Source organism: Schistocerca serialis, chromosome 5 (genome assembly GCF_023864345.2).
Source record: "Schistocerca serialis cubense isolate TAMUIC-IGC-003099 chromosome 5, iqSchSeri2.2, whole genome shotgun sequence".
Taxonomy (NCBI): domain Eukaryota; kingdom Metazoa; phylum Arthropoda; class Insecta; order Orthoptera; family Acrididae; genus Schistocerca; species Schistocerca serialis.
The window spans coordinates 383,425,125-383,443,935 of record NC_064642.1 but is presented as its reverse complement, the minus strand read 5'-3'; the positions used below and the strand labels follow the sequence as shown (position 1 = coordinate 383,443,935).

The 18,811-nt window shown below is 41.8% G+C and overlaps 1 protein-coding gene across 1 annotated transcript in view; it reads left to right on the top strand.

Annotated features, from left to right (window-relative positions):
* LOC126481159 (glycine cleavage system H protein, mitochondrial) overlaps positions 1-18,811 on the top strand; it is an 83,988-nt gene that overhangs the window by 38,937 nt on the left and 26,240 nt on the right. The window contains exon 4 of the mRNA XM_050104728.1: positions 341-472. Within this exon, the coding sequence (XP_049960685.1) occupies positions 341-472 (132 nt within the window). The remainder of the gene's footprint in view (positions 1-340; positions 473-18,811) is intronic.

Genomic DNA, 18,811 nt, shown 5'->3' with positions numbered 1-18,811 from the left:
TGTACTGCTGGCCGAAAGCTTTAATTGTGTGAATCTTTTTGTTGTGCCTATCGCGACTCAGCATCTCCGCTATATGGTGAGTAGCAACTTTCCTTCTCTGGTATTATTGATTTATTCATATTAAATATTTGAGATTTTGTTGTGCTCTAAATCTAAATTTTGGAACACTTAATTGCTTGAGCAAATATAATTCTTGTAATTTAATCTCTTTTGGTTTTGAAAAGCAACAGTTATCGTGAACAAATCCAGATTTGTCTGATTGATTATTTTTTTAATATAAATAGTTAAGATTGGTGTTGTATTTTAGTTTCTGTATAGTTTTATTGTGCTGTGATTCCAGATGAATGTGGTGCACTGGAAAGTGTGAAAGCTGCTAGTGAATTGTACAGTCCTATATCAGGAAAAGTAGTAGAAAAGAACACATCTGTCGAAGAAAAGCCTGGTTTGATAAATAAATCCTGTTACAAGGAAGGTAATAATATAGTTGTAAATTAAGAGAAATCATTGATACACTCCAATTACTTTTCAATAATGTAGTTATTTATTCCAATATTAAATCACTTTACATGCTTACATTTTTCACATGAGAGAAAACACAATTAACCCTTCACAAATACTGTGCACACAGTAAAAAGTTGCAGTGTTATTTTGTCCTTTTTTTTTCTTTTTTAATAAAAAGAGCTTGAGGTGATAGTTTTAATTTTTTCCTTAACAAAAAGGAAGAAAAACTGTTATTGGGTTGTTAAACTGCTTTCTCCAGTGTTTTGTGATGTAACTGTGTAACTTCAGTGGCTGCCAGAAACTTCTCATTTTTCCCGTACAATTATATAGTCAAATTTTTGTGCCATGGTTAAGTTACTGTTGGAGAGCATGGCTTCAGCGAATTGATTTAGCAAGGAAAGGTGGCTAGCTTTGATAGTTCACATTTAGCCAGAAAAATCTTGTATTTCGTAATGTAGCTGCTAAAATCGAAGTATCATCAAATGTCATTCTATTTAAGTAGTTTCCCTTTATACTTGGCATAATATTGTACACTGATCAACCAGAACATTATCACCACCTACCTAATAGCCAGTATGTCCACCTTTGACACAGATAACAGTGATGACTCATCAGGGCATGGAAATAATGAGGCCTTGGTAGGCTGCTGGAGGGAGTTGGCATCGCATGTGCACACACAAGTTGTGCAATTCCCGTAAATTCCAGGGAGGAGAGCTCTGATGCCACATTCAATCACTTCCCAGATGTTTTCAATCAGGTTCAGATCTGGCAAGTTGGAGGGCCAGCACGTCAGGTGGAACTTGTCACTGTGTTCCTCAAACCACTCCAACACACATTTGACCTTGTGACATGGCATGTTATCCTGCTGAAAAATGCCATTACCATTGGTAAACATGAAGGGATATATGTGGTCTTCAACCCTTGTACGGTACTCCTTTTCTGGTGCCTTGCACAAAGTCCACTGGACCCATGGATGCCCACGTGAATGTTCCCCAAAGCAGAATGGAGCCGCCACCAACTTTTATCCATTCCAAAGTACAGGTGTCAAGGAGCTGTTCCCCCAGAAGACGATGGATTCACACCCTCTTATTGATATTACGAAGGTGAGAGATTCATCAGACCATGCAATGCTGTCAGTGCGCCAGTGTCCAGTGCCAATGGTCATGTGCCCATTTCGGTCGTAGTTGTTGATGTCGTAGTGCTAACATTGACACATGTGCAGGGGTTGTCGGCTGTGGAGGCCCATTATTAGAAGTGAATGGTGCACCGTGTGTTCAGACACACTTGTACTCTGCCCAACATTAAAGTCTGGTAATACTTTCACCATAATTCGCTACCTGTCCTGTTTTACCAGTCTGCGCAGCCTATGACGTCTGACATCTGTAATGCGGGTGGCCACCCAACCCATCTCATGTGGACATGGTTTCACCTTTGTTTTGCCGTGTGTTGAAGATGGTCACCACAGCAGTACTGAACACCTGACAATCATACAGTTTCCAAAATGCTTATGCCAAGCCCCCAAGCTATCATGATCTGCACTTCGTCAGACTCAATTAGATCATGCGCCTTCCCCATTCTAAACACGGAGAGCATGCTCACTGGTACTACACACACACTGTGCATGTGTCTGACTAGCAGTCATTCCTCACCAAGTGATGCTGCTATCGCCTGAATAGGTTTACATAGATAGCGGGTCGCAGATCATAACATTTTGGCTGATCAGTGTATATTGCCTGATGATATAAATGGAAGATGCCATCAGTTTTGAGTAATGATTACAGTATCAGTTGTTAAAAGGCTGTTCTTAGAAAGATAGTTCAGTATTCTGTTATGAGCTACCTCATCCACAGTGAGACCTGGTTGGTAGGTACTCAGAGAGCACACAGGGTAAAGTTATGATTGTGGATGGGGCCGTAAACAGTTACTGTGAGTTGCACAATCAAACACACAACTTTATTTTTCTATGAACCACTCATTTACCCATGGCTTTAAAAGGTCACAATTAAACGATACAGATGAAGGCCTAGTAAAGAACTTGAGATGCTTTCTGGGCCGAAAGCCCAAAACCACACCAAAAACAAGAACGGCTGAAGGCCTGGCTTAGAAATCAAAAGCAATTAGAAATAGAAAGTAATTTTTTTCCTTTAGGAAAAGAAAACCACGCAATTGAAAAAAATTAGCGGCTGAAGTCCTACACTACACATCTGAAGGACAACTATAATAAAACATATTAATAAACAATTTTTCCAACCAAGAAATTTTTTTTAAACTTACAACAGAACAACCAAAAGCCTAATTAAAGAAATTTTAACTTATTGCACAGCTGAAGGCCACAAACAAATTTGAAACAACAAACAGTCAGACAAACAGTTTAAAATAAACACCTTCCTTCTTATAAAAAATTATGCCTGTAAAGAGTACACACGACTGAAGGCTTTATTAAAAGGGGTTCACATAAATCCTCAGCTGAAGGCCACACACAACACTGGGGTGTTAATGGCCACAGGGCAGAAAATACTGCTGCTGCACTTCACTGGCAAGTAACAGTCAATTTAATAATTAATCACAATATAGGAAGATGGCTGCAAGATTTCACTGACTCCAACACATCATACGTTGGTGCTAACCCGAATGGCCCAGGGAGCAACAACCTGCAAATGAACGAAGAGATGTCACACTAGTTGAGATTTCATAACAGGTTAACTGATCATTCAGCTTCAGTGTCTAGGTTCGGTGGGCAACGAACTTTGTCGCTCTCGCAGCTAGCGCCTCACAATTCGACAGTGCATGCACGCCACTAGTAGTCCCGGCCTGGCCTCGCTCCGCGGAGACTTCCTTGTTGCTCTGTCCCAACCAACTGACTACCTCAACCCAGAACGCAGACACCATTAAAATAAATGCTCAGTCAAAAACTCACAAGCTACACACGGTTCTGCAAAAACACTTCCACAAACAACTTGAACAATACTAAAACCAGTCACTGTGGAACAACTAAGAGGAATCACAAGTCAGCATACACAGAGAACCCGGAAGTGGTAGGCGACCAAATACACGTCGTCCGATGAGATGAATGACTGAATGACTAACCTAGGTCGTCCCCACTTAAGTCAAGAGTGCTGGCAACGGTCGGGCGAGTCATGGCTGTCCGGACCTCACTGCTGCTCCGACCCTACTCAACTCGCTCGACACACGATGACCCGGAAATCCTAGCGGTCGCTCCAAAGATAGTACGACAGTGCTCTTATCTATAAGCACTGCTGCTGCCACTCACGGGCAGGCAAGCCAGCAACTTAGTGACACCAGTAAATCAAATAAGAAATGAGACGGCAGTACCACCAAGACAAGATGTGAAGCAATAACAGCACAAACATGAGCTGCGCACGGCTCACACAGCAAAAATGAGAATGTGACAAAAAAGATGCAGTCTACAATTAGAGGTCACTTGCTTAGTTCAATTTTAATAATAGGACAGGTGGCGAACTGAGGTGGAACTAGCATGAGACTTTAACGGTGGATAGAGTGCAAGTGTGTCTGAGTATGCAGTTTACCAAATGCTTCTAGCAATGGGTCTCCATAGCTGACTGTCCATGCATGTGCCAATTGCATAGGGTAGCATTCAGGAAATACACATTTACTTGCTGGCGGATTGCAAAGATAAGTATCAAGTCAGCTCAAGATTTCAGTGCTTTTGTTGAAATATCATAGCCAGAACAGTTATTACTTATGAACCCTCTAACATTGGATGTGGCAAAACTGATGTCTGTAGTTAAAACTGCAATGCCTTTCTAAGTAAATTTAACTTTCTTCCTGTGTTTTCTGCTATTTACAGGAAGAGTTCATTTAATTTATAGAGGCCAATGATTTCAATTTAACATCTCACTACTGGTGTTGTTAGGAAGTTTAATATCATTTACCTTACTGAAATCACTTGTTTCATGCCTAATAATGTTCCCAATTATTTGCTTTGTTGTGGGAATTTCGATTTTAGGTTTGGTCACAAGGTAAAAAATCTTTAGAAGAATTGTTTTTTTTGCTACCTAAATTATGTAAGTAAACAAATCCAGTTTATTTTGGATGTTTTAGTTGTGACACAGACTGATGGAAGGTTGGTACAAGCTATTCAGACCATACCCACAATAAGAGGGATGTCTTGTTAACAAAGTCAAAAGAATTTGCCCACTTAAACTCAGTTAAAACATCTGAAGCAGGCCTTTGAGAAAAATAGGTGTTCAGGAGAGAAACTAGAGTTGTATGACCAAATAACAGTAGGCCAAAGAACAAGGATAAAATGCAGCCATGGGAGAACACAGTTTTCTCCTTTATATTAAAAAAAAAAAAAAAACTGATCAATTCTGAAAGATTTTATAGAAATGTAACACCAGGCCAGTTTTTAGCCCTCAGAGCTGTAAACCATAAATCACCTGGTCTGTTGGCATGTGAGTTGTTACAAAATTGTGTATACTTGTGTGAGGTCTACATCCGAACTAAAAAGAGGTGTGTTAATACACATTTGGAAGAACACATTAGCCTTCACTGACTTCGGGAAGTAGAAAAATTAGCTGTAGTAAAGCACAGTCTTTGGTCAGGAAATCATAAAGTGAAGTTTTCCAAAATCAAAATTTATCAGCAATGACTGTTATCAGTGGCTGTATAGATAAACCACTGAAATAGTGATACAAGGATTGATAGATCAGCTTCATCTCTGACAAGTATTACCTCTGCTTATCATGTGTAAACTTTCGCAATGCCCCTTTCCACAGAATTCCTGTTGTTCTCTGATATCTCTCCCATCTGTCAACAAGACTTAAGTGGAACCAGGACCACCTCTTAAGATGTCCAACCCAGTTCTGGATGAAGCATCATGAATGAAACAGTTTCATAAACCACAACCATATATCCCAGAAGATTCACCAGCAGCTAAAATATATTCTCCTTTTTCTTTATTTATACAATGGAAACACTTTGCCACTAATCCTTCTAACCAAAACTAACATAAAACCAACACTGAATCTTGCCTCTCCCAGTTCATGCCTCAGTCCAACCTTTACCCTCTCTCACTCCAGTCAGCTACTTTCTAGTTACTTTCCAGCAAGTCATTACTTGCAACCTGGCCAAACCCCCTCCTTTTCTATATCCCTATCCAATAACCTGTAGCGCTCAGGAGAGAATATAGTAGCCATTCTCAGTCTCAAGTCAAACCCTGATTTGATCATTCTCCCTGTGAACAAAGGCTCCACCACTCATACCGAATTAGAGTGATTACTGACAGAAGGTATTATAGCAACCTGGGTTGAGTGAGGCCGCTATATTGTAGATGTAGTGGAGTATCGGGTTATGAAGGCAGTGGAGCTGATTAGGAGAACTCTGCTGCAAGATACAGCATGTTTTATTCATCTTGGATAACAATATCAGAGTACGGTAATGTCCCTGGATTCACCCTTTGCCAGTGTGTGGTCCACTGTTGACGTCAGAAGGTTTTAGTGATGGGATGATCATTTGTGGTGTCTGTGTTCTGCACTGTTGGCACTGCTTCTCACTCAGCAGTGTGTGCCTGAGCTATCATTATGTGGCTGTGAGTGAACAGTGCCAGCAACACATACATCTGCTGAATTTCCGTAGGTGGCCATGGATTATAAGCTCGCCCTGCTGTGGAGGGGTGGAGTCAGTACTCTACCCTGTCTGAGAACTGCTGCCCTCTAAGGCAGAATTTAGATGCTGTTGTGGTGCGGGGGAAGGGGGGGCAGCAGACTTATTATCAGGAGTTAGTTTGGTGGAGCTGGCTGCCCAGACTGGTGTTAGCTGCTGCCTGGCAGATAGCATGTTGGTGGCCGACCTGGACCCAATGTTGTCAAGGGTCTACCAGACTGCATATAACTGTCGTAGAAGAAGAGTGTACTTATAGCAATTAGTAGGGCTCTTGTTGTGCCGTTACACTGCTTCCACGCATGTACAGATGAGAACCACATCTGTTTTCCAATGGTATTGAAATATACTGCAGGTCACCATGTCATTTCATTACGTTTCTGTGATGTCACCATGATTGTGCAGCTTAACCTGACTGCGCCAATGAAATTACGTATCAGCACCTCTGTAGCTGGCCACTTGCCTCACATATGGCTCCTCTCTTTGGGGGACCCGTGACCAGTCTGCAACAGAAGACTTCCTTACAAATTTATGACACATATTATTTTTGCTCTTACATCAAGAACAGACTTTTAAAAAGGAGCATATTCCTCCCCTACAATTCCCAGCCCATTGGTTCCATGGTCCTTAAGCTACTACGTAAAACTTTTGTTCGAGCTACCTCTTAACCATTAACCCCACAAAACAGTAAATGACTATTTACATGAATATCGTCTTATTGTGCCTTTATGACATCTTGTATGGTAAGCAGCAATACTCATTTCTACAACACTCACAGTTTCTTGTTCTTCAAATCACAATTAATTAAGAGTACAATCAATTACGTCTAGCTTTTGCACTCATCATACCTTCTCATGTACGAACAGCTAACTAGGCAAAAGGTATCTTATGTACTGCAGGATCGCATTGGCAAGCTGCCCTCCGCCTAAAGTGAATGAATGCTGTGCAAACAGTCATTAACACAGTGCATGTGGATGTGACATTTAAGATCTTAATGTGCTGCTGCTCCTTCCGAGATCACTGACCATGTGAAAGCATTTGCTCTATAGAAATATGCCCCTCTTGCATGTCTATTAGTTGGTCTAAATGCAGGATTAGATGAGAATCCAATGTTTCATTCAGGTAGGTCTAGGAGGACTGCTAGTGACTTCTCTGGCCAGTACAACTATGGGTGTGTAATCTTAAAGTTTGTTTCCCCTGTAGCAGAGGCTGCCAGATGAAATGTCTGCCCTGTCATGTCACAGTATTTCCTGTTAATAAGTATTCCACTCTTGAGCTGATCCAAAAATTCAACCTCTGTGAGCTTACCTTGCTTTCACCAGTTTGCTACTATCATTTCGGTGCTGTTTACAAAAACCACCCAATGCAAACCTCCTCGCTGAAAATAGGGTCATGTCTCCAGTATGTCACTTGGACAATCCTGACCTGCCTACCTAAATACAACTGCTTCTGATAGTGATAGAGTTTGGTTAGCAACATCACCATGTGATTGCCACCATTTTCTGCGATCAGCACTACTCCTTTTGTCTTTACTTGGACGAATTTCACCAAATTTCCTCAATTCACAACTGAATCTGGCTTGCCCGTTGCTAATTGGAAACCATGCTGTTATATACAGTTGCAGTACATCTGTCCTGATTTTGATCTGTGCCATATGGTAATAACAGTGATAGGTTCAACATGTTTGGTTGAACTACAAGTTCCATTTCTGGCAGCAACTCCTCCTACACTTTCCATAGGCCTACGGAACTGATTTGGCATTAACACAGCTGGACTCGCCCATCTGTGTGCCGCATGTAAGGCCTCTTCCTGCAACTCTTTTACCACTACCAGAGTGTTCCACAAGCTATTGGCCGAAGACTGCAACAGTCTTGTTACTGCCAATCTCCTGTCCAAAATATCCACCTGAGCCTCTATAACTTCCAGGTCCCAGTTTATTGTATTTACTGCTGTCTACATATAATGTAGTTCCCTGACATCTGAAAACCATTTTTAATAACCTTTTCCCTGTGTGTAACCAATCCCACTTAAGACCCCATACTGTGTGTGGTACTGCTTCCACTCTTTGCTGTATTTGGCTTCACAGTGACTGGTGCAACTTACCGTACTCACACCTCATTTCCTTCAGCATTTCTCTCCATTCCATTTCCCTTCATAAATTCTTAAAAACATCTTCTAAATGCCTCACCTCATTATGCATTTTCCAAGTGTTCTATCAGCTTCAATGCCCAACGAGTGCCTTGTGAGTACCATGTCCTCTTGCCTTCTAAAAAGTGTTCAAATTTCCAATGGTAGCACCTGCAATGCCCCCACTCTACTCCTGGTGAAGAGGTGCAATTCTGATTATATTCTATTCATCATAAGAATAAACCTGATGTAAACATTATGCCATGTATTCTTCTGCTTCTGCTTGAATGTCATTGGATTTTGTTTCACATGGAGTGAAAGCCAAGCCATGACTGGTACAGTCAAGTTCGATCATAAAGATATGTTTTATGCTTGTATCAATGCACATAGACTGAGCAATAATGCGAGACAACAGCTTTACTGGCACATTAAACTTGGGACAGCACTGGCGAGCCAGCGGTCCAACTAACCTGTAATGATGTGAGCAATTGCAGTTCAGGCATAGAAAGAGATGAGCAAAGAAACAATGTATCTTCGAATGTCATTTAACTTTTAAACAGAATGATGTAATATTCGACAAAACTCCAGCACTACTGTATGCTTCTAAGGTGTCTAGACAGGAAGCATAAAATGGTCTCATTCTCACCTGACATGGTATTCTAATTACGAATAAGCGTGGTGAAAGTTTCTAACTTAAACACAGGGTAATTTTTTTCTGAGTGTGCTGCAAAAGCATACTGCAGGGATTTCACTATATTGTTGAGTACTGAAGCCTCTGAAGGTATTAATTACAGTAAGTTGTCTGGTAATCTCTTAGCTTCTTCCTTATCCGAATCGGAGAAATACATTTCTGTTTTGGAAGTGTCACCTGCTATGTTGATAACGAGCCTGTCAACATCAGAATCCATGAAACTAACCAGGCACCACGTTTTCTCCTCTTCTTTCATGACAAGCTGTTCTATATGCGGCCAGCATTTGGCAGTGATGCGTGAAAAACCTGTGTGCATTAGTTCCAGTACATCTGACAGCTTAACAGTCTTGTAATTTCCCGGGCCAAATCCCATAACTTTGCTCCAGATCATTCTATTGGGTTCATATTGTAATAGTACAGTGGCAAATGTAAAAATTCAGCATTTGTATGGTGCACTCGATGTTGTGAAAATGATTGTTTGTCATGGTTCTACGACACTTATCTAAATCTGTAGTAGAAAACGATGGACATAGCCCAAATAAAGAGTATCTGGTTTTTTATTTATGCCTTAAAAATTAAATTGTTATGTTTCCGTAATTTAACCTACTTCTATCAACAATATTTCATAAAATATCAATAATTAAGAATTTATATTTGAAATGAAAACAGGAATATCGCGTGCTATATGCAATTAGAAGCAAGATGATGTGCATTATTCATAAAAAATTATGATAAATTTTACAATTACAAGATGTAGGTCATTCAAATGGAATGAGAAAAAACAATGCCTTAGATGAGATTTGATAGAAAGAACCACGAACTGTAATATGTTTACCAGTCCAATACACTACAGATTCCGCTATACGCTCAGTATGTGTTTGTATCTCAACTGTTTCTAATACAGTCCCACAGAAAACATCAAAGCTGACTATCTCTTAAAATTTATGAAAAACCTTGACAACAACCTATTCCTCGGCATTTGTAACAGTGTTCCACACGCATGTTTCATGACTGAACAGGACGCAGCCTCAGCCATTTTCATGCTGTGCATTAACAGTGTGACAATCGAGCACAACATTGCAGAGGCTGTGACTGTACGCAATTTTTTAAATAAAAGCTACATGGCTAAAGTGTGATTAAGAAAAACGTTGATGACTGTTAATACATTTGAACATCCTAAAGTTTTGAATAAAAATCTCTCGGTGTACATGCCGCGTCAATTCAGGGTAAAACTCCAAGCTTTCGACCACTACCTCCAAGGTCATCGTCAGGGCTAAAACTGACTGTTGTGAACTAGCGAGGCTCCCACTTTTATATGCAAAGGGCGGCTTCTGATTGGCTGGAATACGTCATAGCAACAGCGATATGGCGCGTAGTGACGTGGTGCCCTCTGCTTCCATAGATGTAGTTTCTATCCTGCGTTGCTTGCAGCGCCATCCCTTGAATCAGGAGGTAAAGTGCGGGAAGTTTTTCTCTGCGATTTTTCTTTGTCCAGTGCACTCTTCCAAGTGTTGCTAAGTGCATAGCCGTTGTCTCTATTAAAGTTATTATCGCTAAGTCTAATTACGACTGCTTCCAGGATCACAGAGTCCCAGTAATTCGATGCGTGGGCTGTTACTCTGGTTTCTTCAAATAAAATTTTATGGTTGTTGAGCAGGCTATGTTCAGCCACCGCTGATTTTTCCAAATACCTGCATTTCAGGTGGCGCTGGTGCTCGATGCAGCGGTCGGCAACGGTTCTTACGGACTGGCCCACGTAATTCTTGCCGCATTCGCAAGGAGTCGTATAAATTCCCGGTGCTCTTAAGCCGAGACTATCTTTAACTGGTCTCAACATTTCCTTAATTTTCCTAGGTGGTCGGAAAACTGATTTTATTCCTTGCCTCTTTAGGACTCTGCCTATCTTGCTTGTTGTAGCACTGCAAAAAGGAAGCCACGCTATGTGTTGGTCCTCTTCTTGTATATGGCCGGCATTGTGTCTTACTTTCTTGGACAATACTGATTTAATTTTACTGGCAGAATAACCATTCCTCTGGAAAACAGTCGTCAAATGGTTAATCTCGGGACCGAGGTGGTCCTTGTCGGAAATAGTCCTGGCTCTGTGTACTAAAGTATTCAGCATAGCTCTCTTCTGAGACGGATGATAGAAGCTGCGGCTATGCAGATATAAGTCTGTATGGGTTGGCTTCCTGTACACATAATGGCCCAGTCGTCCATCCGCCATTCACTCCACAAACACATCTAAAAAAGGTAACTTCCCTTCCTTCTCTACCTCCAATGTAAATTTTATGTTTGGATGTACACCATTTAAATGTTGACGAACTGCTGCAGCGTGTCACTGCCGTGTGGCCAGATTAAAAATGTGTCGTTGACGTATCTGTAGAGGCATGATGGGTGGAGGTGAGCACTGCCCAATGCTCGTTCTTCAAAACCCTCCATGAAAAAATTCGCTATTGCTGGTGACAGTGGCGAACCCGTGGCTGTTCCATCCGTCATTTCATAATAATTTCCACTGTATAAAAAGTAAGTGGTCGTCAAGGTATGCCGGAACAACTTCAAAATTTCTGAGGAAAAATGAGCAGCCAACATTTGTAATGTGTCGTCCACAGGTACTTTGGTGCACAGAGAAACTACGTCGAGGCTGACCATGATATCATTTGGGCCTATCTTCATTTGTTTTATGATATCAACAAACATTTTTGAATTCTTAATATGATGTGGGCAGTGACCAACTATAGGCGCCAACAATTTAGTTAAGTGTTTTTTGCAAGCCTATCAATAGTGCTAACAATTGGTCTCAACGGGACGTTCTCCTTATGAACCTTTGGCAAACTGTACAGTCTTGGTGCTCTCGGCCGTAAGTTCTACACCAGTTCGTCGGAGAGGCCAGAGTTTTTTAGTAGCTCCCTTGTCTTCCTGCTGAGCACCAATGTGGGATCCCGTCTGAGAATCCGGTATGTGCTGTCCTCCAGTAACAATCCAACTTTCTTGTGGTAATCTGTAGCATTGAGGATTACAACTAGATCTAGTTGTTTTACCTGCTGACAAAGGAAACGCCACGGTAACCCTGTCACCAGCAATAGGGAATTTTTTCATGGAGGATTTTGAAGAACGAGCGTTGAGCAGTGCTCACCTCCGCCCATCATGCTTCTACAGATACGTCGACGATACGTTTTTAATCTGGCCACACGGCAGTGACACGCTGCAGCAGTTCGTCAACATTTAAATGGTGTACATCCAAACATAAAATTTACTTTGGAGGTAGAGAAGGAAGGGAAGTTACCTTTTTTAGATGCGTTGGTGGAGCGAATGCTGGATGGACGACTGGGCCATTCTGTGTACAGGAAGCCAACCCATACAGACTTATATCTGCATAGCCGCAGCTTCCATCATCCGTCTCAGAAGAGAGCTATGCTGAATACTTTAGTACGCAGAGCCAGGACTATTTCCGACAAGGACCACCTCGGTCCCGAGATTAACCATTTGACGACTGTTTTCCAGAGGAATGGTTATTCTGCCGGTAAAATTAAATCAGTATTGTCCAAGAAAGTAAGACACAATGCCGGCCATATACAAGAAGAGGACCAACACACAGCGTGGCTTCCTTTTTGCGGTGCTGCAACAAGCAAGATAGGCAGAGTCCTAAAGAGGCAAGAAATAAAATCAGTTTTCCGACCACCTAGGAAAATTAAGGAAATGTTGAGACCAGTTAAAGATAGTCTCGGCTTAAGAGCGCCGGGAATTTATACTACTCCTTCCTTGCGAATGCGGCAAGAATTACGTGGGCCAGTCCGTAAGAACCGTTGCCGACCGCTGCATCGAGCACCAGCGCCACCTGAAATGCAGGTATTTGGAAAAATCAGCGGTGGCTGAACATAGCCTGCTCAACAACCATAAGATTTTATTTGAAGAAACCAGAGTAATAGCCCACGCATCGAATAACTGGGACTCTGTGATCTGGGAAGCAGTCGAAATTAGACTTAGCGATAATAACTTTAATAGAGACAACGGCTATGCACTTAGCAACACTTGGAAGAGTGCACTGGACAAAGAAAAATCGCAGAGAAAAACTTCCCGCACTTTACCTCCTGATTCAAGGGATGGCGCTGCAAGCAACGCGTGATAGAAACTACATCTATGGAAGTAGAGGGCACCACGTCACTACGCACCATATTGCTGTTGCTATGACCTATTCCAGCCAATCAGAAGCCGTCCTTTGCATATAAAAGTGGGAGCCTCGCTAGTTCACGACTGCCAGTTTTAGCCCTGACGACGACCATGGAGGTAGTGGTCGAAAGCTTGGAGTTTTACCCTGAATTGACGCGGCATGTACACCGAGAGATTTTTATTCAAGAAATATGTCGCGAAAGACTTTGTAGCCGTCATAAAGTTTCATTTAACATAATTTAGTAATAATATATCTAATACGTAAGTAGGGCCTACTTCCAAGAGCAAACAACACCAGTGTACGTGTGCTATGGTTTCTGTGACCAATCCTTACGTTTGTGTTTGTTTGCATCATGTTTATATTTATGATGAACGGAGTATAGATAAGGACTCCCTTCATTTCTTACTTCAACCCCCAACAACCTGGGAACAGGGAACTCCCATTGTTCCCCTCCCTCTCTCCATCAAGAGGTTGCCATTACGTAGTCGTAAAACGAAACTCAGCCCTAAAGTACCAAACTTACACACAACTGAACATAAAAGTATAATCCTACATATACCATGAACAAAACTTCTTCCTACTATCCTCATCTTCTACTGATACGCTAATCCGTATGCCTCTAAATGGCATATATACTCTACCCAGATATAAACTATTCCATCCTATTTGCTTGGTCTTAATCCATATGGAATCCCTTGTAAAGATCGTGCAATGTTTCCATACATCCTCTTATTCCTACTTATCCATACTCTTACCCTCAGTGGATGACGACTCCTGCAACAACGCATCTGGAACACATTGAAATGGCTTTAGATGCCCCATATGCACAATAGTTATTATAGTCAGTAATTGAAGCTTGATGTTTACTGGCAGTGCTGTCTCAGCTATTTAATACGGCCCTTGATAATGAGTTACAAATTTCTTGGTCTTATCCTTCTGCAGGTACAGGTTCGATAACGTTATCCAATGACTGATTTTATACTGTGGTATTATAAGCTACCTCATATGCTGCTAACCTGGTTTCAGAATAGACTTTTGAATTACATGTCCCAATCATTGTGGTGTATGCCCACGTAATGACTCAACATCCTTCCATTTGTGGGATGTACCATCTCCAGCTCCATCTCACCAGTAGCGTGAGGGTCCAATGGACTTGTACATAACTTCTTAATCATAGCACATTACACAGCTCCTTTAACCTTAACAAATCAAACGTAAAGTTGGTCCCTTGATCAGTGATCATAGTTTCTGGCACACCAGGTTTGAGCACCCAGCTGTTGGACCAATGCTGCCTGTTGTGTAGGGATTGAAATCACTTCCACAATCTAGAAAAATGATCAATAATGGTTAATCCAAACTGTTTGCTGACTGGAGTCTTGTTGAATGGCCCAAGGACATCCAACCCAATGCCTTTAAAAAGCTCCATTGCTTCTGGTAACCTCTGCAAAGGTATTAAGTTATGTCTCATATCTACCCACTGCATGTGTTGCACACAACCTCGTACATACCAATCTGCTTTTCTTTCCTAGACGTTTACTGGTAGCACACCATTACTCACCTGTTCGTTGTTCTACTACCCATGTGTCCTGATAACGAGTGGTCATGCACTCCTTTCAGCGCTTCCTCTTTTAGATTTCCTGGCACTATTACTCATTTTCTACTACCTCATTGTCTTACACAATAACACATCCCGCACAGTGAATTGTGGATGTGATATACTGCTTAAATTCCAAATCTGTCTGTTGCACTGCTTGCCATTGTGCAAGTTCATGATCAAGAGTCTGTATCGCTGCTATTTTTCAACTTAAACTATTTGCATTTGTGTGTGTCTTACCAGACTTGTGTATATCTTCATACTCAAATTCACTTAACTTCAATTACCATCTAGCCCACTTATTAGAAGGGTCCTTAAGCCCCAAGAAATGTTTAAGGACTGCATGGTCGATTACTACTTTAAACCTCTTTCCATACAAATAACATCTAAAATAAGTGAGTCCATATGTCACACTAATTACCTCATTTTCTGTTGACGAGTAGTTTTCCTCTGCTCTGTCCATCTGCCTGGAGGCATATGGTACCGGATGTTCCTTTCCATTTACCATCTGACTGAGAACACACTCTATAGCCTGACTGAAAGTGTTCATTGACAAGAGAAACTCTTTCTCATAGTTCAGAAAAATTAGTACTCGACATCGATGCTCTCTTTAACTCTTTGAATGTACCTTTGCATTCCTTCATCCATTCAAACTTAACCCCCCCCCCCCCCCTTTTTTTTTAACAGTTATGCAAGTGGTCCCACTATATCTGCAAATCCTTCCATGTGAATTTTCTATAACAATTCCCTAAACCCAAAAAAGATTTTACTCCTCAGCATTACTAGGAATCGGAAATCCCTGTACTGCCTGAATCAAATTCGGATCCATCTTAATCCCTTCACTGCTAAGAAAATGCCCTAAATATGTAACTTCTAATGCAGAGCAACATTTTGCCGTGTTGTAATGCTAAATTCACTGTTCAAAATCTTCTAAAAGGCTGTTGTTTATGCTCTGCCATGTCCTTTGCAGAAATGATTACACAACACAGGTTCACCATGCACTAGTGGGGTTTCAGCTCCCTCAGCACTTCATCCACCAAATGCTGAAATATTGCTGGAGCATTTTTCAACCCGAACAGCATTCTGCAATACTGAAAATGGCCCTGGGGAATTGAGAATGCTGTTTTTGGATAGTTCTCTGGGTGTACCTATATCTGACGGTAGTAAAGTACCTACAATGCCCCAAATTGTCAATAGTTTCAGTAATGTTTGGGTTTGGATATACATCAGTTATGGTTTTGCTGTTAAGACGTCTGTAGCCCCAACAGAATCTATACATTTTGCTCCCATCTGGGAACTTTTTTTAATACAACTATGGCAGGTACACTCCATGGACTAGTGCTGTCCCCTCTTTTTTTAAATGCCCTCGAGGAAAAAACATATCTTCAAATTCAAACAATAATACTCCATTTCCAATCTATCCATACCTCTAAGATGCTTGAACTTCCTACACAATGCAGTTTTATTGGTGGTTTGCGCATTACTCTGGTGCACACTGACAGTCCCTATCAGTATCATCCAAGACTTTCAAGCTAGCTACCTACATTCCCTTGGTGAGCGTTACTCCATCGGCACCAATATTATTCAAAACCATGGGCATTGTCTTTCCATCCAGTTCCTCTCATACATATGTGTACTAAACTTCTCCTTATGAACCAACGTGATGAGTCTAATATATCATTTTCTGCCAGTGGTTATACCAAGGATGCATTTACTCAGGCCAACTTCTCGGTATCTTGCGGCACAGTAATGTGCAAATTAATCCTTGGTACTGTTGACTGCGGTTTAAGTAGTTCACCCCTTAAGATTGGTGCACTTTGCAGTTTCTGCTTAACTAGCGACAGTCCACCTAGCTGGAACTTTGTCCCCCTAAGTTCAACTACATGTCGCCAAAGGTCAGTTTTGGTGCGCTGTGTTGTCAGAAAGTCTAATCCTGAGATCATGCCGTAACCGTCACTGACTTGGGGTATAACGTCAACACATTTCGTAAAATGCTGCATCCCAACCTGAAAATCTATCACTGCTGAACCCAAAGATTTCGCATCACCATTTCCAACTCCACATAAATTATACCACAGAGGGCTTAATCGCCTCTGGCCCATGAAATCCGTACTTGCCACTGACATGTGCCCCTGTGTGTAACAAAAACTTGTGCTTTCTACCACTGTACTACCTTCCACCTCTGCATTCACATTTGCTGCATCGAAATTTATCAGGAACTGCGTGTGGCTGGCCGGAGGTGTCCATTTACATTTAAAACCTCCTTACTCAAGCTGTGTTTTCCCTTACTATTTCTACAATCATGTTGGTGTTGTCCAACCACACATCTACTACACTGACGTTAGTGACATTGCCTCTGAACTTGACCTTTCCTCCTACATCTGTAACACCTCACGTCAGTGTAAAATACTCCTCTATTATTCTGTATTCCTGTTAAATCAGTTTCTTCAAACTGGCAAATTTGAGTGCAGAGTATAAATCCTTTGGCGTACCTGCTCTCATCCTTCTACACACATCAGGCAACAAGCCCCTCAAAAATATGTCCAATTCTCTCTGCTTTGCTTCATGGAGTATGACAATTCGCCTCGTCACTGTCCCCTAATTTGTACGTCTGTACATTCACTTTCTGTATTCTGTTTGCAAAATTCTCTACCAACTCATTATGCTTTTTTGACATACTACCCAACTCCTCGCAAAAAACCTCACACTGTTTTGATTCTTGCAATTTTTCAGCAGTCATTTTTTTCAATTCATCAAATGTCCATGCGTCTCTTAGTCCCTTTGTACATCTGACACATATTTTGGATTGCCCTACTAACCATAACTTTGTCAACTGTAATAACTGATCCTGTGACCATCCCCTAATATTAGCTGCTAACTGTAGGTCATCCAGAAAAGACATTATGTTGTCAGTCAACTTTACAGAGAAGGGTGGGATCTGATAGAGGAGTAGGTTGCTCGGCTAATTCCAGTTCTCCCTCCGTAGCTGCAAGTTTATTACACAAGTCAGCATTTTCTGCTTTCAGTTACGCCATTTCATTAACCAATGCTTGAATTGCCTCCCAACTAGTGACACCCTTTGCTTGAGATTCTGCTGTTGCGGAATCTTAATCTCCAGTACACACCAAGAGATACAAAACACAACAAGTTTCATGATCCCATACAAACTTAACACTGATCAGCCAGAACATTATGACCACTTACCTAATAGCTGGTATGTCCATCTTTGGCATGGATAACAGTGATGCGTCATGGTGTGGAAGGAATGAGGACTTAGTAGGTCGCTGGAGGGAGTTGCCACCACATCTGCGCGCGCGCGCGCGCGCGCGCGCGCACACACACACACACACACACACACACACACACACACACACACACACACGTCACCTAGTTCCCTTACATTCTGTGGAGGGGACGGTGAGCTCTTACTCCACATTGTCACATCCCAGATGTGTTAGATTGAGTTCAGATTTGGCAAACTGGAGGGCCAGCAGATCACCTCAAACCACTCCATCACACTCTTGGCCTCGTGACATGGCAAATTATCTTGCTGAAAAATGTCACTGCCTTCGGCAAACATGATCGTTATTTAAGGAGTGTACATGGTCTGCAACCAGTGTATGCTACTCCTTGGCCATTGTGGTGCCTTGCAGAATCTCCACAAAATCCATGGATGCCGACATGAATGTTTTCCAGAGCATAATGGAGCCACCGCCAGCTTGTGTCCATCCCACAGTACATGTGTTAAGGAGCTGTCCCCTGAAAGATGACAGAGTCACGCCCTCCAGTCAGCATGATGATGAATGTACCAAGAGTCATCAGACCATGCAATGTTCTGCCTTTGCGCCAAAAGCCAGTGCCGATGGTTGTGTGCCCATTTCAGTAGCTGCCGATGCAGTTTTAAAATTGACATATGCTTTGGGCATCAGCTTTGGAGATCCATTGTTAGGAGTGTGGTGCACTGTGCATGCATTCAGACTGATCTGTACTCTCCCCAGAATGAAAGTGTGATGTTAATTCCACCACATTTTGCTGGCTGTTCTGTTTTTCAGTCTGCCCAACCTGTGATGTTCGACATCTGTAATGA